Below are 20,632 nucleotides of genomic sequence, written 5' to 3'. Positions count from 1 at the left end.
GTAATGAATGTGAGAAAAACCCTTTACTTGGCCAACACGGAAAAGATTCTGCTCCCTCTCAGAACTACATACTTGTAGATCCTAGCAGTAGGCAATTTAATTCTGACACTGTAAGCCTATAGGCAAGGTTTGTCTTCCATTTATCTTTCACAAAGCTCCTAGATCAGTATAGCCAATCATAATCACATTAAGTGGTGTTTTCAAGGAAACAAAATAGACATTTGCTTGGAAGAAGCAAAAATTTGTTCTAAATATTAGTGGTGTTCCTTCCTTTGCAAGGCAGGGAAGGCACAAGGAAGAACAAAGTTGTAGACACTTCAGGCTCTTTCCTTGAATGTTCAGCTTTCATTAAGGAAATATGAGCAGGCAGAATCCTACCCAAGTGGCTCAGTAAGCTGCTCCTGCCTTCCAGTGTTCTGGCCAATGAGTGCAAAGGCACCAAGATGAAAGACGTGCACCTGGGCATTTAGCATTTATTTTTTAAAGTTCTTAAATAAGTGTTGACTACCTGGTTTGATGTTTCAGCTGCTTCACAGAGTCCTGGAACATGCAAGGGAACATGCAAGGAAACAACAGGCAAGAGGCAATTCATTCCAGCAGTAGAGCTCAAAGCCATTGTGAAGGTGACTAAGTTAATTGCCTAACTCCCTTTCCTCCTTTTGGCTTCTCCTCAAAGCCATTCCTGGACTGCCAAAGCTTTACCTTCTCTGTGTCTCCTCCAGACTCCTTTAACACGTTCCAACTTTCTTTCATTCCAGCTGTTTTCTAGGCAGCCCAGGCTCACAGGCTAGCTACTGCATCCCAAGAATGGTACCCTATTCATTTCGAGCAGGATCAAGACATCCCAATGTACTCAAACTTGCCAAGCATGTTCCTCACTACAGGAGAATAGTGGGAAAGAGCTGAGCTGCTATTTCCTGCTTCAGGGCTCATAAACAGCCTGTAGGAGCAGTCAGTGGCCCTTCCCCCTCCCTGCTTTAATGGCTGCTGGACCCAGTGTTTAGGTAAAGGTCATAACTCAGAACTAGGAGTATGGGCATTTCCCTGTGCTTCATCCTCTGCTTCATGTCAGTGGCTCGCGAGATCGGGCAAAATTTCCATGGTCCATGAACTGCCTAGCACCCATCATGTATTTGAATGTTAGCATGCACTTACAAAAAGAAAAAAAAAGAGGATAGTCTACAGAAGTAGCATTCCCCACCACCTATTCTCCAAAATGGTAAGGCAATCCAGCTGTTCCTATTCAAGATGCCCTTAACCATTTGAATGCTACAAGCAAAGAGTGAACAACAGTATGCAAAACACAAATAGAGAAGACCAAAGTATGGTGGCAGAAGCAAGTGCTTTGCACGCAGCCAGTGTCCACAGCTTAGGAATAAGGGCAAAGATAGGCTTCTGCCAGAAACCCTGGAAAGTTGCTGAAAGTCAGGGCAGATAGTACCAAACAAGATGAACCATTGGTCTGACTCAGCATAAAGGCAGAACTCTACAACTACCGTGTAGCATCTTCTGACACACTCGATTCAGGCCAGGATTGGAGACGAGATCTGAAGCTAAATGAACCTCTGGGCTGGGTAATGTCTGGCAATGCTGAGGCTTGTGTCTTAAATCTCACAACTTAAGGACACTACAGAACAACAAATCGCCCCACAGTTCTCCAGAGTCTAGCGAAGCTAGAATGAAGCACTTTGCTTCTTGCCTTTTTCTCATCATCTTCTGTGGCTTTCTTGAACTCATGCTCAAAGGAGCTTGCCAACTCATTGAAAAGTCCGACTTCCTCACAGTTCTTCAGGAAACGGGTTGGTGTTGGCGTCTGATCTGTTCAGAGAGCGAGATAAAAAGACAATTACAATATTCACTTCACAGAATGAGGAGCCAGGAATATGTATTCATCATAGAATTTCCTAACAATGCTGTTTTTAACCTTTTAATTCTAGAAAACCAGTTTCCTTTCTTTCATGCATCTCTACAATTCCTATTTTTGTGTGTGTGTCTTTACAAAACACAGCCTAATCTGCTGATAACGTGGGTAGGATACAGAAATCTGCAATACAGGGTAGGATAAGGGAGTCCTCTATGGAAAAGGAAGCCGGACATCCTGTGGATAGGATAGCTTGGAGAGAACGAATTTCCATGTAGGTGGTTGTGAATCTGGATGCAGGAATGGAAGGGGGCATTTTTAGAAGATAGACCAGAAGTGGTTAGAAACAGAGAGAATGCAGAATTGGTTATATAATGGGAGGATAGGAAGCTCTTATGGCAGAGCCAAAGGAAAGTCTAAGACATTTTGCTGCTTTAGATGGCATCGCTACATGATCTGAAAGGCACTACAGAGGTTACCAGTGTGTTTTCGAGCCCAATTGAAAGTGCTGGTTTTGCTTTAAACAATTTGGGACCAAATTACTTGAAGGTCCACCCTCACCCATATCAGCCTGCCTGCACTTTAAGTTCAGCAAGAGAGGCCCTTCTCATTTGCCCACCTGTTAGGGCAGTTTGGTGGGTGACTACACATGAGAGGGCCTTCTCTGGAGCGGCCCCACATCTCTGGAATATGCTGCCATTGGAGGTCTGCCATGCTCCAACATTGCAGGCTTTTCAGAAGGCCTTGAAAACATATTATTTTACTCTGACCTTCTCCTAATATGATTGCTCTTGTTGCTGCTCTTGTTGTTCTCTTTATTGCTGTTTTTATTGTATTCTTACTGTTTTTATTGTTCTTAATATCATACCGGTTTTATGTGTTTGATTGCTATATGCTGCCTTGGGAGGGCTTCTGCCCTGAAAGTGACCAAGAAATACTTTAAATAAAATAAATATGCTCCAGGATCTCTTAAGATGTCATGGGGAATACCACTTGGATGACAGGTACTGCACAAAGACCCCTAAAAATATTGCTCTTCTAATGAAGGGGTAAGCAAACTTTTTGGGTGGACAGGCACATTTGGAAATGTGGGAAACTGCCGTGGGCACCACCACAAAATGAGCGTCCTATAGATGAAAGGATCGGCCTGCAGCCACTGGTGCCTACAGGGACTATGTTGCCTGCCCCTGCTCTAAAGTGACTGCTTGGGTTGCTTGAGCAGTTCAGATGATCCTGAACTGCAGCATTATCATGTCTCCACCAGTCTTATTTTTCCAACCCTTCTTGATCAAGTCACCTCAGCTTTTCACAAAGGGAACAGGATGACTTCAGGGTCTTGGCTAACTCTTATGAGTTAGCCTAGCAGGCTCACCTGGTGCCTACGTTGTTATCTTTTTGGCACCAGATGAACACCCTTCTTTTCTCCCAAGCATTTTAGAGACTTAAATTTATAGATTTTTATGGCTGTTCATATCTATATATCTATCTCCCTGTGCTGTTTGTAGTTTTTTGCATTGTATCATGTTCTTTTAATTATTTGTACTGTATTGTATTCTTTTAACTGTTATCTGTCCAGAGCACACTTGCTACTGGAAATAAAATTAAATGAACGAAAGAAAGAAAGAGAGAGACAATATCCTGGCTCATTCCCACTGCCCCACCCAAATATCCTTAAGAAAGCCCTACCACCACTTGTGACCTGCTTTAGCATATTGTCAATGGCCTCACTGTTGTTGCTTAAATAATGAGTTAAAGAAATCAGCAGTTAAACACATAAGAACATAAGAAGATCCCTCCTGGATCAGACCAAGGGTCCATCTAGTCCAGCATTCTGTTCACACAGTGGCCAACCAGTTGCCTACAGGAAATCCACAAGTAGGACATGAATGCAACAGCACCCTCCCACCCATGTTCCCCAGCAACCGGTGTACACAGGCATACTGCCTCTGATACTGGAGGTAGCATATAGCCATCAGGACAAGTAGCCACCATGAATTTGTCTAACCTCCTTTTAAAGCCACCTAAATTGGTGGCCATCACTACTTCCTGTGGTAGCAAATTCCATAGTTTAACTATGCGCTGTGAGAAGAAGTCCTTCCTTTTATCGGTCCTGAATCTCCCACCAACCAGCTTCAGGGGATGACCCTGGGTTTTAATATTATGAGAGAGGGAGAAAAATGTCTCCCTATCCACATTCTCCACACCAGACATAATTTTGTACACCTCTATCATGTCTCCCCTTACTCGCCTTTTCTCCAAGCTAAACAATCCCAACTGTTGTAACCTTCCCTGATAGGTGAGTTGCTCCTTGATCATTTTAGTTGCCCTTTTCTGCACTTTTTCAAATTCTAATGTATCTATCTCTAGAGATAGACAGACAGACAGACAGACAGACGTGGTGACCAGAACTGTACACAGTATTCCAAGTGTGGCTGCACCATACTTTTTCAAAAACTAGCCTACCTGCTGCCCATTTGTACCTATCTAAAACCACTTGTGGCAAATCAATGGCCTAAAAGAGAAGAGTGCCATCTTCTAATTTACACAAACTTCCCTACTTGTTTGCCCGGAGAAGAATCTAACTTGCCACAGAGAAGCTGCTAGAGGAATGACTACTAAAAAAGCACAGTGGTAGCATCAGTTTCCTGATTTCTGCTTCAGAATGCCTATTCCTAACTACTGGGTATGGAAATCATATCTGATTTCTAGCTAAAGGACTGTGTACATTCTGCACTGATACAAATGGATTTCTATACATATTCTGCATCAATGTGCTATGACCTGAGTTATGCATTTTTCAATATATTTCCAGAACCTGCGTAACACATTTTGCTTCCATGGGAAAGGGAAGGAACTACGTAAAGCATTGAAGCTCTAACACTTGGAAAAATGGTCAGCATTCTGAACTTCCTACATCAATTGTTCACACATTTTCAAGCTTATTTTAAAATCCAGAAAGAAGTGTGCTCCCCCCTCCACCGTTTAAGTGAAATTGGACATTCTTGGGATGCTGACTTCTGTCTCTATTACTAAATTAAATGCTTGTGCAGGGCAGCTGCAGAAGAATGGGATGCAAGCAGCCCTTGCTTAAATCTCAGTCCATGTAACTTAGATTTTTCTGGAATTTTTTACTAGGTTGGCTGATGCTAGCAAGCCCAGAATCTCAGGGGAACTTTCTGATTGCACATTACATTACTTTGTGTCAGAGAGAAAAGACTGATTTGTTCTCGTCGGGAGGGACAAGCTCTGTGGGCTGAAATATCCAGGATGTTTGGAGGACAGGAGAAGAGCTCTGAGTGACTCATCTGCTTAATCGAATAGCTGCTGCAAAAGGAATAAATGACGTGCATCTCCTACTGTTGAAATGGCCATTATACAACTGGAGATGGTGATAGTTGTCAATGCTGGAGAACTGCGGACACTTTGTCTTTGACTAAAGGACATAAAAATGCAGAAGAGCACTCTGCTGTGTCCTAACTCCAGCTGTTCAGACCCTATATACTTTTCTGCATGCACAACTGCACTTGTCAGGAAGAAAGGAGTTCCAAGAGCAAGAAAGATTCTCCTTGTAACACATTAGCACCTGGTCATACAGAATGTGGCTACACAAGATCAGATGGTGACTCCTGATCTTTTTATATGGTGAGGTTGATGAGAATAGTATTGATAAGTGCAACTAAGGGATATTTTGCCCTGACATGGACTTCATGTCAAGGACATGCTTTATATGCAGACAATCCCAGGTTCATTCTCTGGTGCCTCCAGTTAAAAGGTAGCTGGAGATGGGAAAGATTCTCTCTGCCTGAGAGCACCATTGCCAGTCAGAATAAACAATATGGCTTTGATCAGCTCTCCCCAACCTGGTGCCCTCCAAATGTTTTAGGCTTCAACTCCCATGAGCCTAGTCAGCGTGACCAATGGTCAGGAATTCTGGGAGCTGTCGTCCAAAACATCTGGAGGGCACTAGGTTGGAAAAGGCTGAGTTAGGTTATCAAATAGTATGACCTGGTATAGGGCAGCAACCAAGTTTTAATAATGACTTTCAATAGCTCTATATTAAGGAAGAATGCCAGTAGCGACAGCTTTTTTTCCCCCTGCCAAAGCTGTAGTAATAGAAAAATTGGATCTGCCAAAATTCTATGGGTTTTACAATCCAATATTAAATGTATGGAAAGTACACCAAGGAAGCTGAACTGTGCATAGTGTGGACTTTTATAAAGAAATCAGTTCTCCATTGGAAACTTTGGATGCATTTATTCCCTTTCGATAGGGGGCAGAGCAGAAACCATTTCATTATCTAATCATCAACTCTGCCCACCTCATTCACCCCTTTTAAGGATCCACAATGCAGGACAATTGAAAGCGTGGGAGAATATCCCTCCATGGCAATAGCCTACTGCCAGGTACATTTCCCTCAAAGCTTGTATAAAGGGGCTACATTGGCTGCCTATGTTGAGAGAGACTCATCTGGGCTTTGCAAATGCACCTCCAGCAACAGTCAGCCAGTGAGACTGAGTTTCAAATTTATTAACTGACAGTTTAAAAGCCTGAGAAAATTGACACCTGGGACAAGAAGAGGAAGCTGAGCTTGTCAGCTTTTGTTCATCACCTCGAAAAGCACACTAAGACACCTGAAAGACCTTTTGTCTGTAAATCTTTCACTCTTAAGTCACAAAACTTGACACTGCCACCATAATACATTTAAAAAGGCAAGAGATCTAGAAGCCTCTCACTTGGTTTCCGCCACCTCTTCCTGATTAAATGAAGGTCACAGCACTGGGTGGAGCAGACATTATTCAGTGCACCTGGCCCCTGGTATCGATCTTACAACTGGGCTGTATTAAATGTGCCACTTTCCAAGATGACCTGGATCGCAATACGTACCTGCTATGATGACCGAATCCGTTCTGGCAGGACCGAATTTCAGTGTCATCTCATGCTTGAGTTTATGAACGGCCAGGTGGTCCTCATTTGTAAACCTCTGAAATGAAACGGGGGGGATGGGGACAGGGCAATAAATGAATACATGCATTTTATATTATACTATACATTCTGCAGCAGGATATGGGGTGGGGTGGGAATGCCTCAAAATAGAGGTTGTAATATAATCACTACAAAGTGCTAAGTAAAAACAGAACTGGACAGATTGTGAGAGAAGTGCTGTGTGAACACATTTTCTCTAAATGGAAGGGAAAAAAGCCATAACATGCTGAGCCCCTGGCTGATAGAGGAAGATAGGTTTAATAATCAAAATTCAGAAAGGGGGGAAAAAGGCAACAGTGTGTAGTTACTGCAGCTAAACTAGGAGATTTGAAATATTCTCTCTGCAGTGCTCTGCAAAATGTGCCACTTTATTATTGACTAATGGAGAGAGAAATTATTTACTATTGGAGATGGAAGGGTGGGGAACGGGGGAGGATCAGTTAATAGCTTGGCTTGTGCCAAACAAAGTTGGCATTTATAAGGCGATTTGGTCCTGCAGTTTATGAAACACAACAGAGCTCGGCTGGTCCAAGATCATTGTCCAATGGCTACAAACGCAGAGAAATGCAACAGCTCAATCATCGCTCCCAATAAACAAGGGCCTGCACATCTCATGTGCCAAAATATGCTATGTTCCACCTGCAGTATGATTACAGGAAGGAACAAAATGTAACCAGCGTCTGGGACCCTGCTGGCCAAAATGGATTTCCCCCACAAAGGATATTTATTACTGCCAGGGCTGTTAACAAATTAACGAGATTTTTAGTTGATTAATTATCTGCCTTTTAACTGATCAATCGTTAACATTTGGTAAAATCTGCACATCACCAAAACCTCAATAAAGATGCCTTTCTGCAAGACTAAATGAAGTGAATAAATAAAAACTAGCAGTGATTATTAGAAAGGCCATCTTTAATATTTTCTTTATTAGAGCAAACATACAAGAACCAAAATAGCTTTAAAAAAATTGGAAGCATGCTCTTTACACTCAGCCTCATAAATTAAACTTGCCCTCCATCAACTAAATGTTAGTTGTTTATTGATTAAATTTAAAATTTCATTCTTACAACCACCCTGTGAGGTAGCTCACCCTGTGAGGTACCCCAGCTGTAAAGCGCAGGTGAAAGACTTGCACTGTAAAGTGTAAATGAGGCTACTTAGATCAAGCTCATCACCATGCATGGAACTGGAACCATAGCTCAATTTTATTTATTAGATTTATTAGCCGCCCATCTGGGCAGCTACCCAGCCACTCTAGGCGGCGTAGAATACTTATAACATGAAATACAACGAATTTACATAATCAACTGAACAAAACAACATAACAAAACAACACTGCTCTAAAAACCCCTAACCCACCCCAAATGCCCACCTGAAAAGCCACGTTTTTAAAGCCTGGCGGAAGCTCATCAAAGAGGGAGCGTGGTGGAGATCACTAGGGAGGGAATTCTACAGAGTGCGGGCCACCACAGAAAAGGCCCTCTCCTTAGTCCTCACCAGCCTAACTGTCCTGGCTGATGGGAAAGACAGACGGCCTACCGAGGCTGATCTCAATGCTTTATTTAACATAACTAGGGATGTATGAGAATTTTGTTCAAAATCAGCAGAACTTGCCCCAATGGCAAACCCAAATACAAATGTGAATGGGAGTGCTCGGGGGGGGGGGGGGATCCGCACATTCCTAAACTTGCAATTATGTTAGAAAAAATGTGTATTTTTTTTTAATGCACACTTTAAAATGCACTTTAAAAAAAGTATTTTCACACTTTAGTCAATGGGGAAAACGTGCACAGAAATGTGTATTTTCCCATTTGATATGTGCACTTTCATTTCAACAAAAAGAAAAACAGGTCATAAATGAAAATGGTAGAGAGGCGAACCAAGCTTCCAAGTGGAGTTTGGAGAATCTCGTGGGGCTTGAACATCCCTGGTTCTCCCATCTCTAACTATAACACACTACTATTCTGGATTTCATTTGAGAATGTCTTCATTCTCAAATGGAAAGCAAACAGATGTGCGTGTGTGTGAGTGAGTGCAGAACCTGTTCAGCAATCCAGAATTCTTCATGTGTTCCACAGCTACTGCATGAGAAGGTTTTCCTATTCACTTCAATGGAGGGGGCAACCACATGTGCACATTCCTTGTGGCCACAGGCCAGCTGCCCTGAACCTTAGAGAAATGAATGGAGATGGCTTTGTTGTTGAGAGCTCCACCACCCACAAAGAATAATAGATATAGATAGATAGGATCCATAGAATCACAGATTCCACTGACCAGAGAACCAAGAGCCACTGCCTCCTAGGATGAACATCATAGCAAGGGGGAGACCAACCTGGACCCACACATTGGCCAGAGATGGAACAGCTGCAGGGAGCTTGTTTCACTCTTCCCTGCCATAAAGAACACGTATAAAAACTCTGAAACTAAGAACTGGTGCCTAAGTTTTAGCTTTTTTTCTTCCTCCTTCCCTCCCAATCCCTTTTCCTTTTGTGTCCTGTCTTTTAGATTGTAAGCCTGAGGGCAGGGACTATCTTATTATTAATCTCTGTAAGACGCTCTGGGAACGCTTTTTGGCCCAAGAGAGGGGTAAAAAAATATGTAAATAAATAAGTCTCAGGTAACACTTCAAAAAAAAAAAAATAGAGGCACCATGGGAACAGAGGAAAAAGACAAAAGGGCGAAGCCACCCCCCTGCCCCCAAATTTGAATTGTTTGTGTGTCTTCTAAACCCACTGTGACAGCTTTAGAACATTTCCAAGTGACCATATTGCAGGATTTTTATGCAATCAGTATTTTTGGTACTGCCGAAACACTGCCTTGTCTGTAACAATAGCTACTGCATCAGAAGAATTATTAACACTTCCTTTTTTCCTTAAATAACAATTTGCTCCTGTGAATTGCTTGAGGCACGCCAATATTCTTTGGCCTCTCCAAAAGCAGAACGCCATCCTTTCTATGTGGACATGAGGCAGTGAAATTGAGATGCTCCATTCTAGCCTTTGCAGTGCATGTATAAAATTACAAACACAGGAGTCAAAGTCACCCCCCCGCCGCCATTTTATTACTAAAACATATTTTTGAATGGGATTTTATACATAGGAAGGCAAACCTGCCATTAGATTTACCCTACAGCATCACCTTTTCTTGCAATTCATTATGAGGAGACCAGCGTGTAGAAGGGATAGTAAAACAAGGATTTGGTGGAAAATAATTGGTCGCCTGTGACAATATTTAACAATCGGTTCCAGAAACAAAATGATTCATAAAGTGTAATAGCTTCAACATGTACACGCTTTTGGATATGGACACGCGAGGCCATTTTACTTCTCTCCTCTCTTGATTTGGTAGGAGAATCAATGCTAAACAAGTCCTAATATTGTCATAAAACCAGTATTACAATTTTTTTTCAGATGTAGAATTTTCCAAATATCTAGCTTTCAACTGCTGAGGCCACTTCAGTCTTCCAATTTTGTAATTTTGTCTAGGAGTCCTCTTTGTTCCAAAGGAGCATGTGTCGGTCTAGTTTTCACATGCACAGTATGACATGATAATATTAGGTCTAGTGGCAACTGAGAAGGAGGCCCACAGACATAATAGTGATAAAACAAACACTTTCAGAAGATCTGGTCACACTTTTAATTCTGTGATGCACAGAACACCCCCCTCCTTTCCCATCTCTCTCCCTCCCCCCCATTAGTTATCTTTATTATATTTTTCCCATCCTTTGCTTGATAAATTAGAACTTGTGAAGGCATTTCTCCATCATCAACTGAATTGTTAAAAGTAGCTGTTGCACAGGTGAGATAGAGGAAGGGGTTTGTCTGTTCTTTATGCAAAATATTGCTTAAAAAACAATAAACACTATCAATAAAGTGGAATCTTAAAATACACTTTAATTACCAGGCAATTATGGGAGCTCCCTTCCACTGATAACTCCATACAGTGCCTCTTTTGGAGCTATATTTAGCAATATGGGTTAAGTGGGGTCAAGTTGTATTAGATGCTACCAATGAATAATTGTACTACATTTTGTTTTAAGGTGTTATTTATCCTAAACCCTTCAGTGTGGGTGGACTAAACAAGCACATTTTTAAAAAGTATCTATGTGTGTATTACATTAGACTATTGCTTTAAGTTCTTCATTGGTGTGCTTCCAATGCAAATTACTGTGAGCCTTACTTTTTAGCCCATTCCTTTGTCTTTACGTCTTCTACTCAGCACCTCAAAAAGAACTGGCATGAATTCTGAAAGCAGATAGATGGGTGAAGGCAATGTGAAAGCAATTCATTTTCTTTCATAGGAATGGAACAGTAGTGGTAACAAACTAAACCACTTAAGTATTAAACCTGCCACTATTTCAAAAGCAGCTTTAAAAATAAAATATTCAACAAAGAAAATAAAATTAAAACCCACAACTACAAGTCTTATTCCTTTGACACCACAATCTGGCACTGAAGAAGCGGGTGGAGATTTCACTTTGTCAGGATGGCAAACAGTGGCAATCAGGACTATAAAGCACTGGAACTGAGAGTCAAGCTCATCTATTTGCCAGCGTGGAAGGATTTGTGGCACCAGGTTTTTAAAGTAAGTGCTGCAACATCATGCTATATTTCACCAGGGCCTGGTAATGATAGCACTGTGACTGCCATATAACCATGGTACATGAAGATGTAAGCCACGTCTCTCAATAAAGTACAACCATGGGGAGTGGAGCTTCTACTCTGATTTTCAGCTACATTTTGTTTCATCTCAGAAATCCTCTTCATGCTGTCATGCCCCAGAATCCAGAAACGGCCATTCTGATACAGAGGAGACCCCTTGGGACGTGTCTTTGTGGCAGGGAGCCTACAGATCCAGAAGTTGGCCTACAGTCCTGTCAGAGGAAAAGCACTGTGCAAGCCACCCAAGGAGAGGAAAATTAGCACCTGACTGTTTATCTGAGCTAGGAGCTCCTGAGCAACCAGGATTTGCAGGCCCATAAAGTTTCCAGTTGTCCACAGCCCTTAACTCTCTTCTAAGTTCCCAGCAGAGAAGACTGATAGTGGGGAGATTGGGGAGGGCACTTGGAGGCCAGCCAACTCCAAGCCAAAGCACTGCCTCTTTAAATTCTTGCTAACTGGGCTAGGGTAGGGGTGGACAGAAGGTAGAACTCCAGATACTTTGGATTTCAACTCCCAGAAGTCCTTGCCAACACGTCCAATGGCCAGAAATGCTGGAAGTTCAGGTCCAAAACATCTGGAGATCTCCTTTCTCCCTGACTGCCACCTAGGGCATGCAGTATGGCTGCTTCACTATTTATTGTGCAGTCGAACCCAGACTGTTATTAGAGCTACTTCTCCTGCTCCCGGGAATTTGCAGTGGGAGCCAGCCCAGGTCCTGCCCTGCTTGACCCAGCTTTAGCTACCTGGAACTGTACTCAAAGTCATGCCACAGATCCATCTCCTGTGACCTTTGCAGGACACATGCCTTCATTCTAGACTACAGATGTTTACAAGCTTTAATAGGATTTTATTTACTCTGCAATGTTTATTGTACACAAACCAACAAAGACTCTGCTGTTTTCTAATGAACACCAAAACCTGGAGGCTAACCTTGGCACTTCAGCCCTAAATCACATCTCTCCCCACAGAAGGCAAAGTGATGGAATACAAAATGAAAGGGTAGGAGTTTGAACCACAACATCAGTGTTTAATCTCCTTCCCTAGCTGCCAAGTCAGACTCTGGATGGGCTTCCCTATCTTTGAGACATGAACCGAGGGGAGCATTTCATCAGATGCAGCTGTTCCTGCCAAGTTTTGTACCAATAGTAGAAAACTGCACTGGATGGCATTTTCCCTTCTATAAAACACTTAAAATGTAGTAGGGATTGGGAGGTTGAATCCAGGATCTGCTTGCGGAAGGTGCCCCAGTTCCATTTTTGGGGAACCCTCACAGCTCACTCTATTCAGCAGGGTCTCCCATCCCTCTGTATAGCATTTTCAGGGGGCTGGAGGGGGTCCAATAAGGAGGAGGGGTTAGGAACATCTGCTTCCACTACTCCAGCTGCACACAGCTGCTGCCCATCGCTCCTACCTGGATAGATGGCTCCAGAGTAAGATGCATGGGGAATATTGCTCGGCCCTGTGGATTCTCCAGTATGGGGTTCCACAGGGATCAATTTTGTCTTCCATGCTATTCAACATCTACATGAAACTGTTGAGTGTAGTCATCTGAAGTTTTGGAGTGCTTTGTCATCAGTATGCTGAGGACATGCAGCTCTATTTCTCCTTTTCATCTTCCTCAGGTGAGGCTGTGGATATGCTAGATTGGTGCCTGGCTGCAACAATAGACTGGATGAAATAAAATCGCATATGGAATATTTCCTTTGGTAGAATGAAACTCAATGTTGCTGTAGGTGAAAAACAGCACTTCCAGTCCAACCTGCGATGGTGGTCCTGTCCAGTGAGAATGCTGCTGCTTTCTCTTAGTGCTTTATTAGGGGATAGTGGTATTAAGTGACATCCTCATGCAGCGGAAGGGAATGGGGTAACTATTTGGATCCTTTTAGTTATAAGAGGTGTAGGCCTGAGTTCTGGAGAGGGAGATGCACACCATCCGAGACAGCTGAGGCATGGGGGAGAAAAAAAAAGAACTATGTTTCTTGTGTGTGTGTGTGTGTATTTTTTAAATTGGTCTTTTTGTAAAGCCCCTTGATTGGCTTTTCCAAAAGGGTGGTATGGAAATGTTTTAAATACATAGACATGACAGGGCATTCAGAATAGCACAAAGAGTCATAGGAGGGGATGTGCCACACTTCACAGTGATGATACGGTCTAGCCAATAAGGTATCTGTGACAATGGCACAATTATGAGAACAAAACAAAACACCTTAAGAATTGCACTTGCTGCAGAAAGAATAGAAGTTTACCAAAAAACAAACCAACAAACCACCCTTGGGTTAGCACTTTGAATGCTGTTCATCAACCTGCTGGGAAGACATGGTCTTACTGATTCAGTCACAGATACATACCCCCCCCCTTCCAGGTTACACCATGGAAGGCCTACAATGCAGATTCTAGAAATAATACTCAACACCTGGACAAGAAGCTGACTATAACCAGCAATGGCTTCAGGGTTGCCAGTGCTGGTGTTTAGTTGACTTGAGAGATCATTGTAAAAAGTCAGGATGGGGATGGGGGAAGAAGGGCATAAGCAGAGTGGCTTGAATTTTCCAGTGAAAGCCTTTGGAAGAGTAAAATGCACATTTTGGTCCACAAGCTACTACAGCTTCCAAATGTCATCTCTGGAACAATACATTTTATAATGCGAGTTTACATGAATACACTTTGTAGCAAGTGTGTGTGTTTCTAAAAGAGACAGTAACAGTGGTTTTTGGAGGAAAGCATTTGATCACCTTTAGAATAGGAAGCTTGTATCCTTTGCCTACAGGACACAGAGCCTTTGTGGAGTAAACACTGTGATGCCAGAGAAGGATTTGGCCCCCGGGCCTGAGATTCTCCACCCCTGCCCTAGGGGGTCGGTCTACCTTGTCAGTTTGGTGGCTTGATGTTGCTGGCTTACAGCCATTTTTTTCAGGGGGTAGCATGTGAAAAGCAGTAACACACAAGACCTTTATTAGAATACCAACTTCACTCCTAATCTTTTAAAAGTGTTATCCCACCTTTATGAAGCCTCACAGAAGGCAACAGTTCATAACATTATTGGCTTCTCTCCCCTACCCCCCATGCAATGTACCTTTAGGGTGCATTGCCAGGAAACTGGCAGAGCAATCCTGGCAGGTTGCTACAAGCCTTCTTAGCTAAAGCCAAGATATGGGTTGAAGCAAAAGCTAAGCTCTGCAACCCCTATCTTTGGGAAAGTGATGCCTGCATTGGAAAAAAGAGGATGATTCAGTTGATGCTTGGCATGTCACAGCTCTTACTAAAGTTGTGTCCTTAAGGGTACAATCCTATGCATGTTTAGATAAGAAGTCCTACAACTCCCAGCATGCCATGCTGGCTGGGGAATGTTGGGAGTTGTAGGACTTTTTTCTGTCTGAACATGCATAAGATTGTGCCCTAACTTGCTTAAGATACTGTTGCCTCTTTGGTCTATGGGCAAAGCATGTACATATAATGTTAATAGCACAGTACCACTAAAGCTCAGCACCTTGCAATATGTGAACTGTGAGTTTCATGAAAGCAAGCCAGTCGCTGATGACTGTTTTCCAAAATATTTTTTAAAAGGATTTACACTACCATAAATAAAAGTTTACCTAAAATATAGGTGCAGTCAAGCCTCCAATGGCAACTGCCTCTCCTTACATGCCCAATGTAAAAATATCCTCCCCCAAGTCTTCAAACAATTGAAGAGAAGGTAAGTAAGGAGTATCTCAGCTTGCTGATCAGAAGAGTTTCTTGCTGTTTCTTATCTTCTCCAAATCCCAGTGAAAATGAGAAAAGACTCTGTCTCTTCCAAGCCCTCTGCCTATACCAGAGGGATGGGTGGAAGGGAGAGGGCTGATGGCAACCACGAGAAATGGCTTGGATGCCAAGCAAAGTTTGGGGACCCCTGGGTGAAGCGGTATTAAGAACAGGAAGAAGTTTTCAGGTTCTATTCCTGGCCTTATCACTAACCTATCACAGCAGTTATGGCCATCAATGCTCTTAGCAACTGATGGCCTGAATTGCCTCTCTTTTCCAGAAGGACTTACACCAAATTGACCAAACCTGTAGTAAAGTCTGCTTTCTCTGTACCTTTGTATCACTTCCAGCTAAACCTATTTTCAGGGCTAGAGTATATGAGTAAATACAGGGCTAATGCAATCCCTGTCCAATATTCCTTTGCTTGGATGAGAAGCAGACAGGAAGGGAGAGAGCTTTGCCTGAACAAAGTAATAACAGTCACTTTCTCTTACTGCACAAATGGCACTATGAAGTAAAGAGCAGGAGTAACTAGTTTTGGATGGCTTTTTAAATCCCAGCCGAAGAGCAAGGCTATAAAATGGCCAGGGGCAATTCCAGTAGGAATTATTCTACGAAGTTGTACATTTAGAGGACAGGCATCCCCTTCCTTTTCTCTCCTTCATGATCAAAAGCTATGATTCAAACATATAAGGACCAATTACAACACAATAAGAATCAATACATGTAAGGCTCTAAAATAATGCAATTGATTACCACACTGTGCACGGAAAATGATTCAGCGGCTGCCACTATGTTAACATCATTGTATTATTAGTCTTTGTTGATGATGGTTATTGGCTGGTTGGTACATTTAGTGGGTTGGTTTTAGCTCCTTTATACAATTAATTGATTTTTATTGGTGCTGGCATTTGTTTTCTCCTTTTATGCTGGATTTTATTGTGAATTGTTGAATTGTTATTGTTTAAATTTTGTTTTATATTTGACCTTGTCACATAGAGAATTATATTTTATAAAGTACCTAACAAATATAAATATAAAAATGCCACAACAGAAGGGAGCACCAAACCATACTGAACATTTTATATTATTATTAAGGCACCTATTTAATTTAACGCATCTGCTAGATGCTAAGCACAAAAATACACCGATGAATAATCTTTGGTCGGAAAGAATCTGAACTGGGGCAATACATTGAAACAACTTCCTTTTGTTTCCTTTCCAAGCCCACCATTTCCATCTCCACTGCAACAGGATGTCTGTATCAGAAAACATTTGGGTATAAAATATACAATGCCTTTCTGAAATTTCAGATCAACATTACAGAAAAGAGAGACGTATTTTTCCTTCCAATTTTATTAGCAGCTTGCTGAAATCTGGAAACCCACATCTAGACATGCTCCCTTGGGAAACAGGGGTTGCAATGCATTTGTGTGAAACAGAGTCTCAGAAAGTTACCACCCGCTTCAATACTAAAATGTTATTTTTGGCTCTGACAATCTTCAGGGACCCATGTGGATATATGCCTTTTACTTTAAAAAATGTGCTTACATCCTGAAGTATGATTAATCCATGTTCTTTTGTTTTTATAAACTAAATCAGAAATACAAGCTACATTCTTGGGCAACACTTATTTACGTTATGAGCAAGCCAAGTCCAAGTATCTGAAAATGTATGCAGCTTTAAACATTGCCCACTGCCTAAGCTCAAGCCAGGAATAACAGAATTAAAAATAGCTAGATTTTTTTTTGAAAGCAGCAAGCTGGAAAAATATATTCAGCACATGCCCATCATACTCCTCCTCGTTTACATAAGCCAGGTTTAAAATGCTTGACCTAATTTTTAAGCTCTTTCATTTGAGCTACAGGAACCACCGACAGCTCACTCACTAGAAAAGGTCATCACATTTATTGCCTAGTAGTATTAAAAGCCATAGTAATATTAGCTGTGTGCCTGAACAACCTTTGGGTCTGTTATTCTGAAGCACCCCACTTTTCTTCTTCACTGAGACTCTGCATGTTCTCTATTCATAAAGCTGGGTAGCACCACTTCATGCTCAGTATTGGAGCAGGTCTCTGCATGTAAGGAAGAGAAATGAAATGCATGTATCTCTAATAGTTATGAACTAAACTAAAATTTGGGCAGATGCAGCTTTTCCTGTCAGAATGCTATGCTAAAAAGGAGCCGCTGAAACCCTCCCTTCTGCACAACTATTATACACACAGTAGTTCTATGCCAAACAGAACCTGTGGGCATTATAGGGTAGAGGAGATAATGAACTGGGAGTTTTCTTTTCTCTGATGTGCTCCCACCCAACAACATATAAATGGGATATATATGCTCTGTGCCTTAATCCCTAACAACTGGAGGTCATTTCCCCTCTTATCCAGACCCCCCCCCCCCAAAAAAAAAGAAGCAGACCATTCAGGGTAAGGATGAAAGCAGTTCTGCCTGCTCAGATGAGGCAGCAGCGAAGTGCTAGATGACCTGGGACAGGAATCTTCTCCATCCATTGGGCAGCCCACATAAAACTGAAGATGCAAAACCAGGAATACATCTGAAAAGTGCAGTGTGTGAATGTGACAAATCTCTTACCCAGCAGAAGTGACTAATGGTGACTAACACTCTTTTTAAAACACAGCTGTGCCACAGAATTCTTGCATAACCTTGAACAAGCCAATTTCAGCTGTGCACTTACGGGCCCCACTTGCATCCTATCACCTGAGTCCTGCACTCAGTTAATGAATTTAATTTTATCATCCTATTAACCAAGCAAATTGCATCCCTACTTCATGGATGAGGAACTGAGGTACAACAGACTGCAAGATTCATGTCTTCAGTGCACAATCACATCTACTACCTATGATTCTGCCACCCACTATATTCGAACACATCTAATAATTAGGTTTTAACCTCCTTCTCACTCTTACTTCATAGGAATACTTAACTATGAACTCAGGAAATGGAATACGTTCCGTGAGTGCTCCACTGCCAGCCCTGCACTGACATGGAGGCAATTACGACAGGCACAACCCACCCTCTCAGCCTGGTGCTTGATATACATATGTTAAGTGAGGGATTCACATGTATAAATATGGAACAACTAACCAAAAGGTGTGAGCTATGTTAGAGGTGAACCACTGAAATTTAACGGCTGAGGTAGGACTTGCAGTCAAATGTCCCAAATAGCAAGACTATTTTTGGCCTCTTGGCCAAGGCTCCACTTCTCAGCTTCTGAGTCATAAAAGCTTCTGAATTCAGAACTACTTTAAAAAAAGAAAAGGAAAAAAGGCTTAACTTGTGGAGAAAACATGTCCAGAGAGAATGCTGTAGAAAAAAGGTAAAGGAAACGTTCCTCCTGTGCAAGCACCGAGTCATTACTGACTCCTAGAGGGATGCCGCTTGCGCTGGCGTTTTCATGGCAGACTATAGTGGGGTCGTTTGCCATTGCCTTCCCCAGTCGTGACTACCTTTCCCCCAGCAAGCTGGGTACTCATTTTACCGACCTCAGAAGGATGGAAGGCTGAGTCAACCTTAGCCGGCTACCTGGGACCCAGCTTCCTCTGGGATCGAACTCAGGTCGTGGGGAGAGTTTCAGTTGCAATACTGCCGCCTACCACTCTGGGCCACATGAGACTCCAGAGAAAAGGTAACCACAGTGTTATTCCCCAAGTCACCTAAGGCAAATCAGTAGTTCGCAGGGCCACCTAGATGCAACAGCCGTGTTTACTGTTCATGTGTCTAAACCTAAATGGGAGGTCTAATTTTAACATCAAAAGAGGTCTGCGGATGAGTTGTAGGAGTTTCTCTTGTTTGCCATTTTGAAGTAACCAAAATTGTTGCTGGTATGGGAATCCAAATTATGATACAATGCTCCTTATTAACAAATCAGTATGTCCCTACAAATCAATCAGTATGTCTCTACAAAATGTTTACAGGATCAAATGTAATATTTCAGTTGGTCATATTTAAATTGTAACCCTCCCCTCCCTCCACACACACACAAATTAATAAATCTTCAGGCAGGCCCTCCATACTTGAATAGTCAGCTGTTAGGTTACTGCAACATCAATATTTATCCTGGCTATTTTAATACATTTATTTAACTGGTATACATTTATTTAACCGGTATGATACCAACTATACGGATCATATAAATTATTTTCATTGAAATTGATACAGGGAGTTTCTGCTGGACCTGTAATAAAAATATAATTCCCAAAGGGCTGGATGTGTCTGATCTCATCTGTTCTCAGAAGCTAAGTAGGGTCAGCCCTGGTTAGTACTTGGATGGGAGACTGACTGGGAATCAGGCTTCCTGCACTGAGCAGGGGGATGGACTCGATGGTCTTGTAGGACCCTTCCAACCCCATGATTCTATGATATCCTTTGCTATATCTTGCCAGCAATTCTTTTCTCCCATTTTCTTCTTAGAAGTATTTCCAAACTCACTTTCTGAATCTAAGATGGGAGTATATTTTTTATAACATTCCTTTTAATTCATCGTTCATAATAGTCTCATTTCAAATACTGTTCCATTCCTTAAGTTCATTATAATGTCATTCCCTAACTGAAACATTGGTACCAAGGAATATTGGCACCACAGATCATCATCATGATCACCACCACAACCACCACCACTGTCACGAAGAGTCGGACACGACTTAACGACTGAACAACAACAAAGCTGCCTTTCTGCAATACCATGTTAAACTTTTTTAGGCCATGCATTAGCCAGGTGTTTATACCTAGTTACAAACGTATGGTTAAACTCCAGAGTCTTAGAATATTATTTAATTTATCACATCTTTTTACAGTTGTTGTTGTTCAGTCGTGTCCGACTCTTCGTGACCCCATGGACCATAGCACGCCAGGCCTTCCTGTCCTGCGCTCTCTCCCGGAGTGTGCTCAAGTTCATATTCATTGCATCAGTGATGCTATCTAGCCATCTCATCCTCTGTCGTCCCCTTCTCCTTTTGCCTTCAGTCTTTCCCAGCATCAGGGTCTTTTCCAGAGAGTTTTCTCTTTGCATTAGGTGGCCAAAATATTGGAGCTTCAGCTTCAGGATCTGTCCTTCCAATGAGCACTCAGGGTTGACTTCCTTTAGGATGGACTGATTTGACCGCCCTGCAGTCCAGGGGACTCGTAAGAGTCTTCTCCAGCACCACAGTTCGAAAGCATCGATTCTTCGGCGCTCAGCCTTCCTTATAGTCCAGCTCTCACAGCCATACATTACTACTGGGAAAACCATAGCTTTGATTAGACGGACCTTTGTCGGCAAGGTGATGTCTCTGCTTCTTACTATGCTGTCTAGGTTTGCCATAGCTTTCCTCCCAAGGAGCAAGCGTCTTTTAATTTCATGGCTACAGTCACCGTCTGCGGTGAT

At 42.2% G+C, this 20,632-nt stretch overlaps 1 protein-coding gene across 6 annotated transcripts in view; it reads right to left on the bottom strand.

Moving 5' to 3' along the window:
• The window catches only part of LOC146353562 (cyclic AMP-dependent transcription factor ATF-7), a 136,418-nt gene that overhangs the window by 37,996 nt on the left and 77,790 nt on the right, over positions 1–20,632 (bottom strand). For 2 of the 6 annotated variants that reach the window (XM_084836723.1, XM_084836728.1), the window contains exons 3-4: positions 6,746–6,842; positions 1,700–1,818 (exon numbers count right to left, since the gene is read on the bottom strand). In XM_084836723.1, coding sequence (XP_084692849.1) covers positions 1,700–1,818; positions 6,746–6,842 — 216 coding nt within the window. Of the gene's footprint in view, positions 1–508; positions 1,618–1,699; positions 1,819–6,745; positions 6,843–11,023; positions 17,322–20,632 lie in introns of those variants that run through there. The other 4 variants (XM_084836725.1, XM_084836726.1, XM_084836727.1 and 1 more) reach the window with 4 other exon arrangements.

The sequence above is a fragment of the Heloderma suspectum genome, chromosome 2 (assembly GCF_057233095.1).
Source record: "Heloderma suspectum isolate Gila_16-S chromosome 2, 16-S_ref, whole genome shotgun sequence".
Classification (NCBI taxonomy): domain Eukaryota; kingdom Metazoa; phylum Chordata; class Lepidosauria; order Squamata; family Helodermatidae; genus Heloderma; species Heloderma suspectum.
This window is presented reverse-complemented; position numbering and strand designations above follow the sequence as displayed.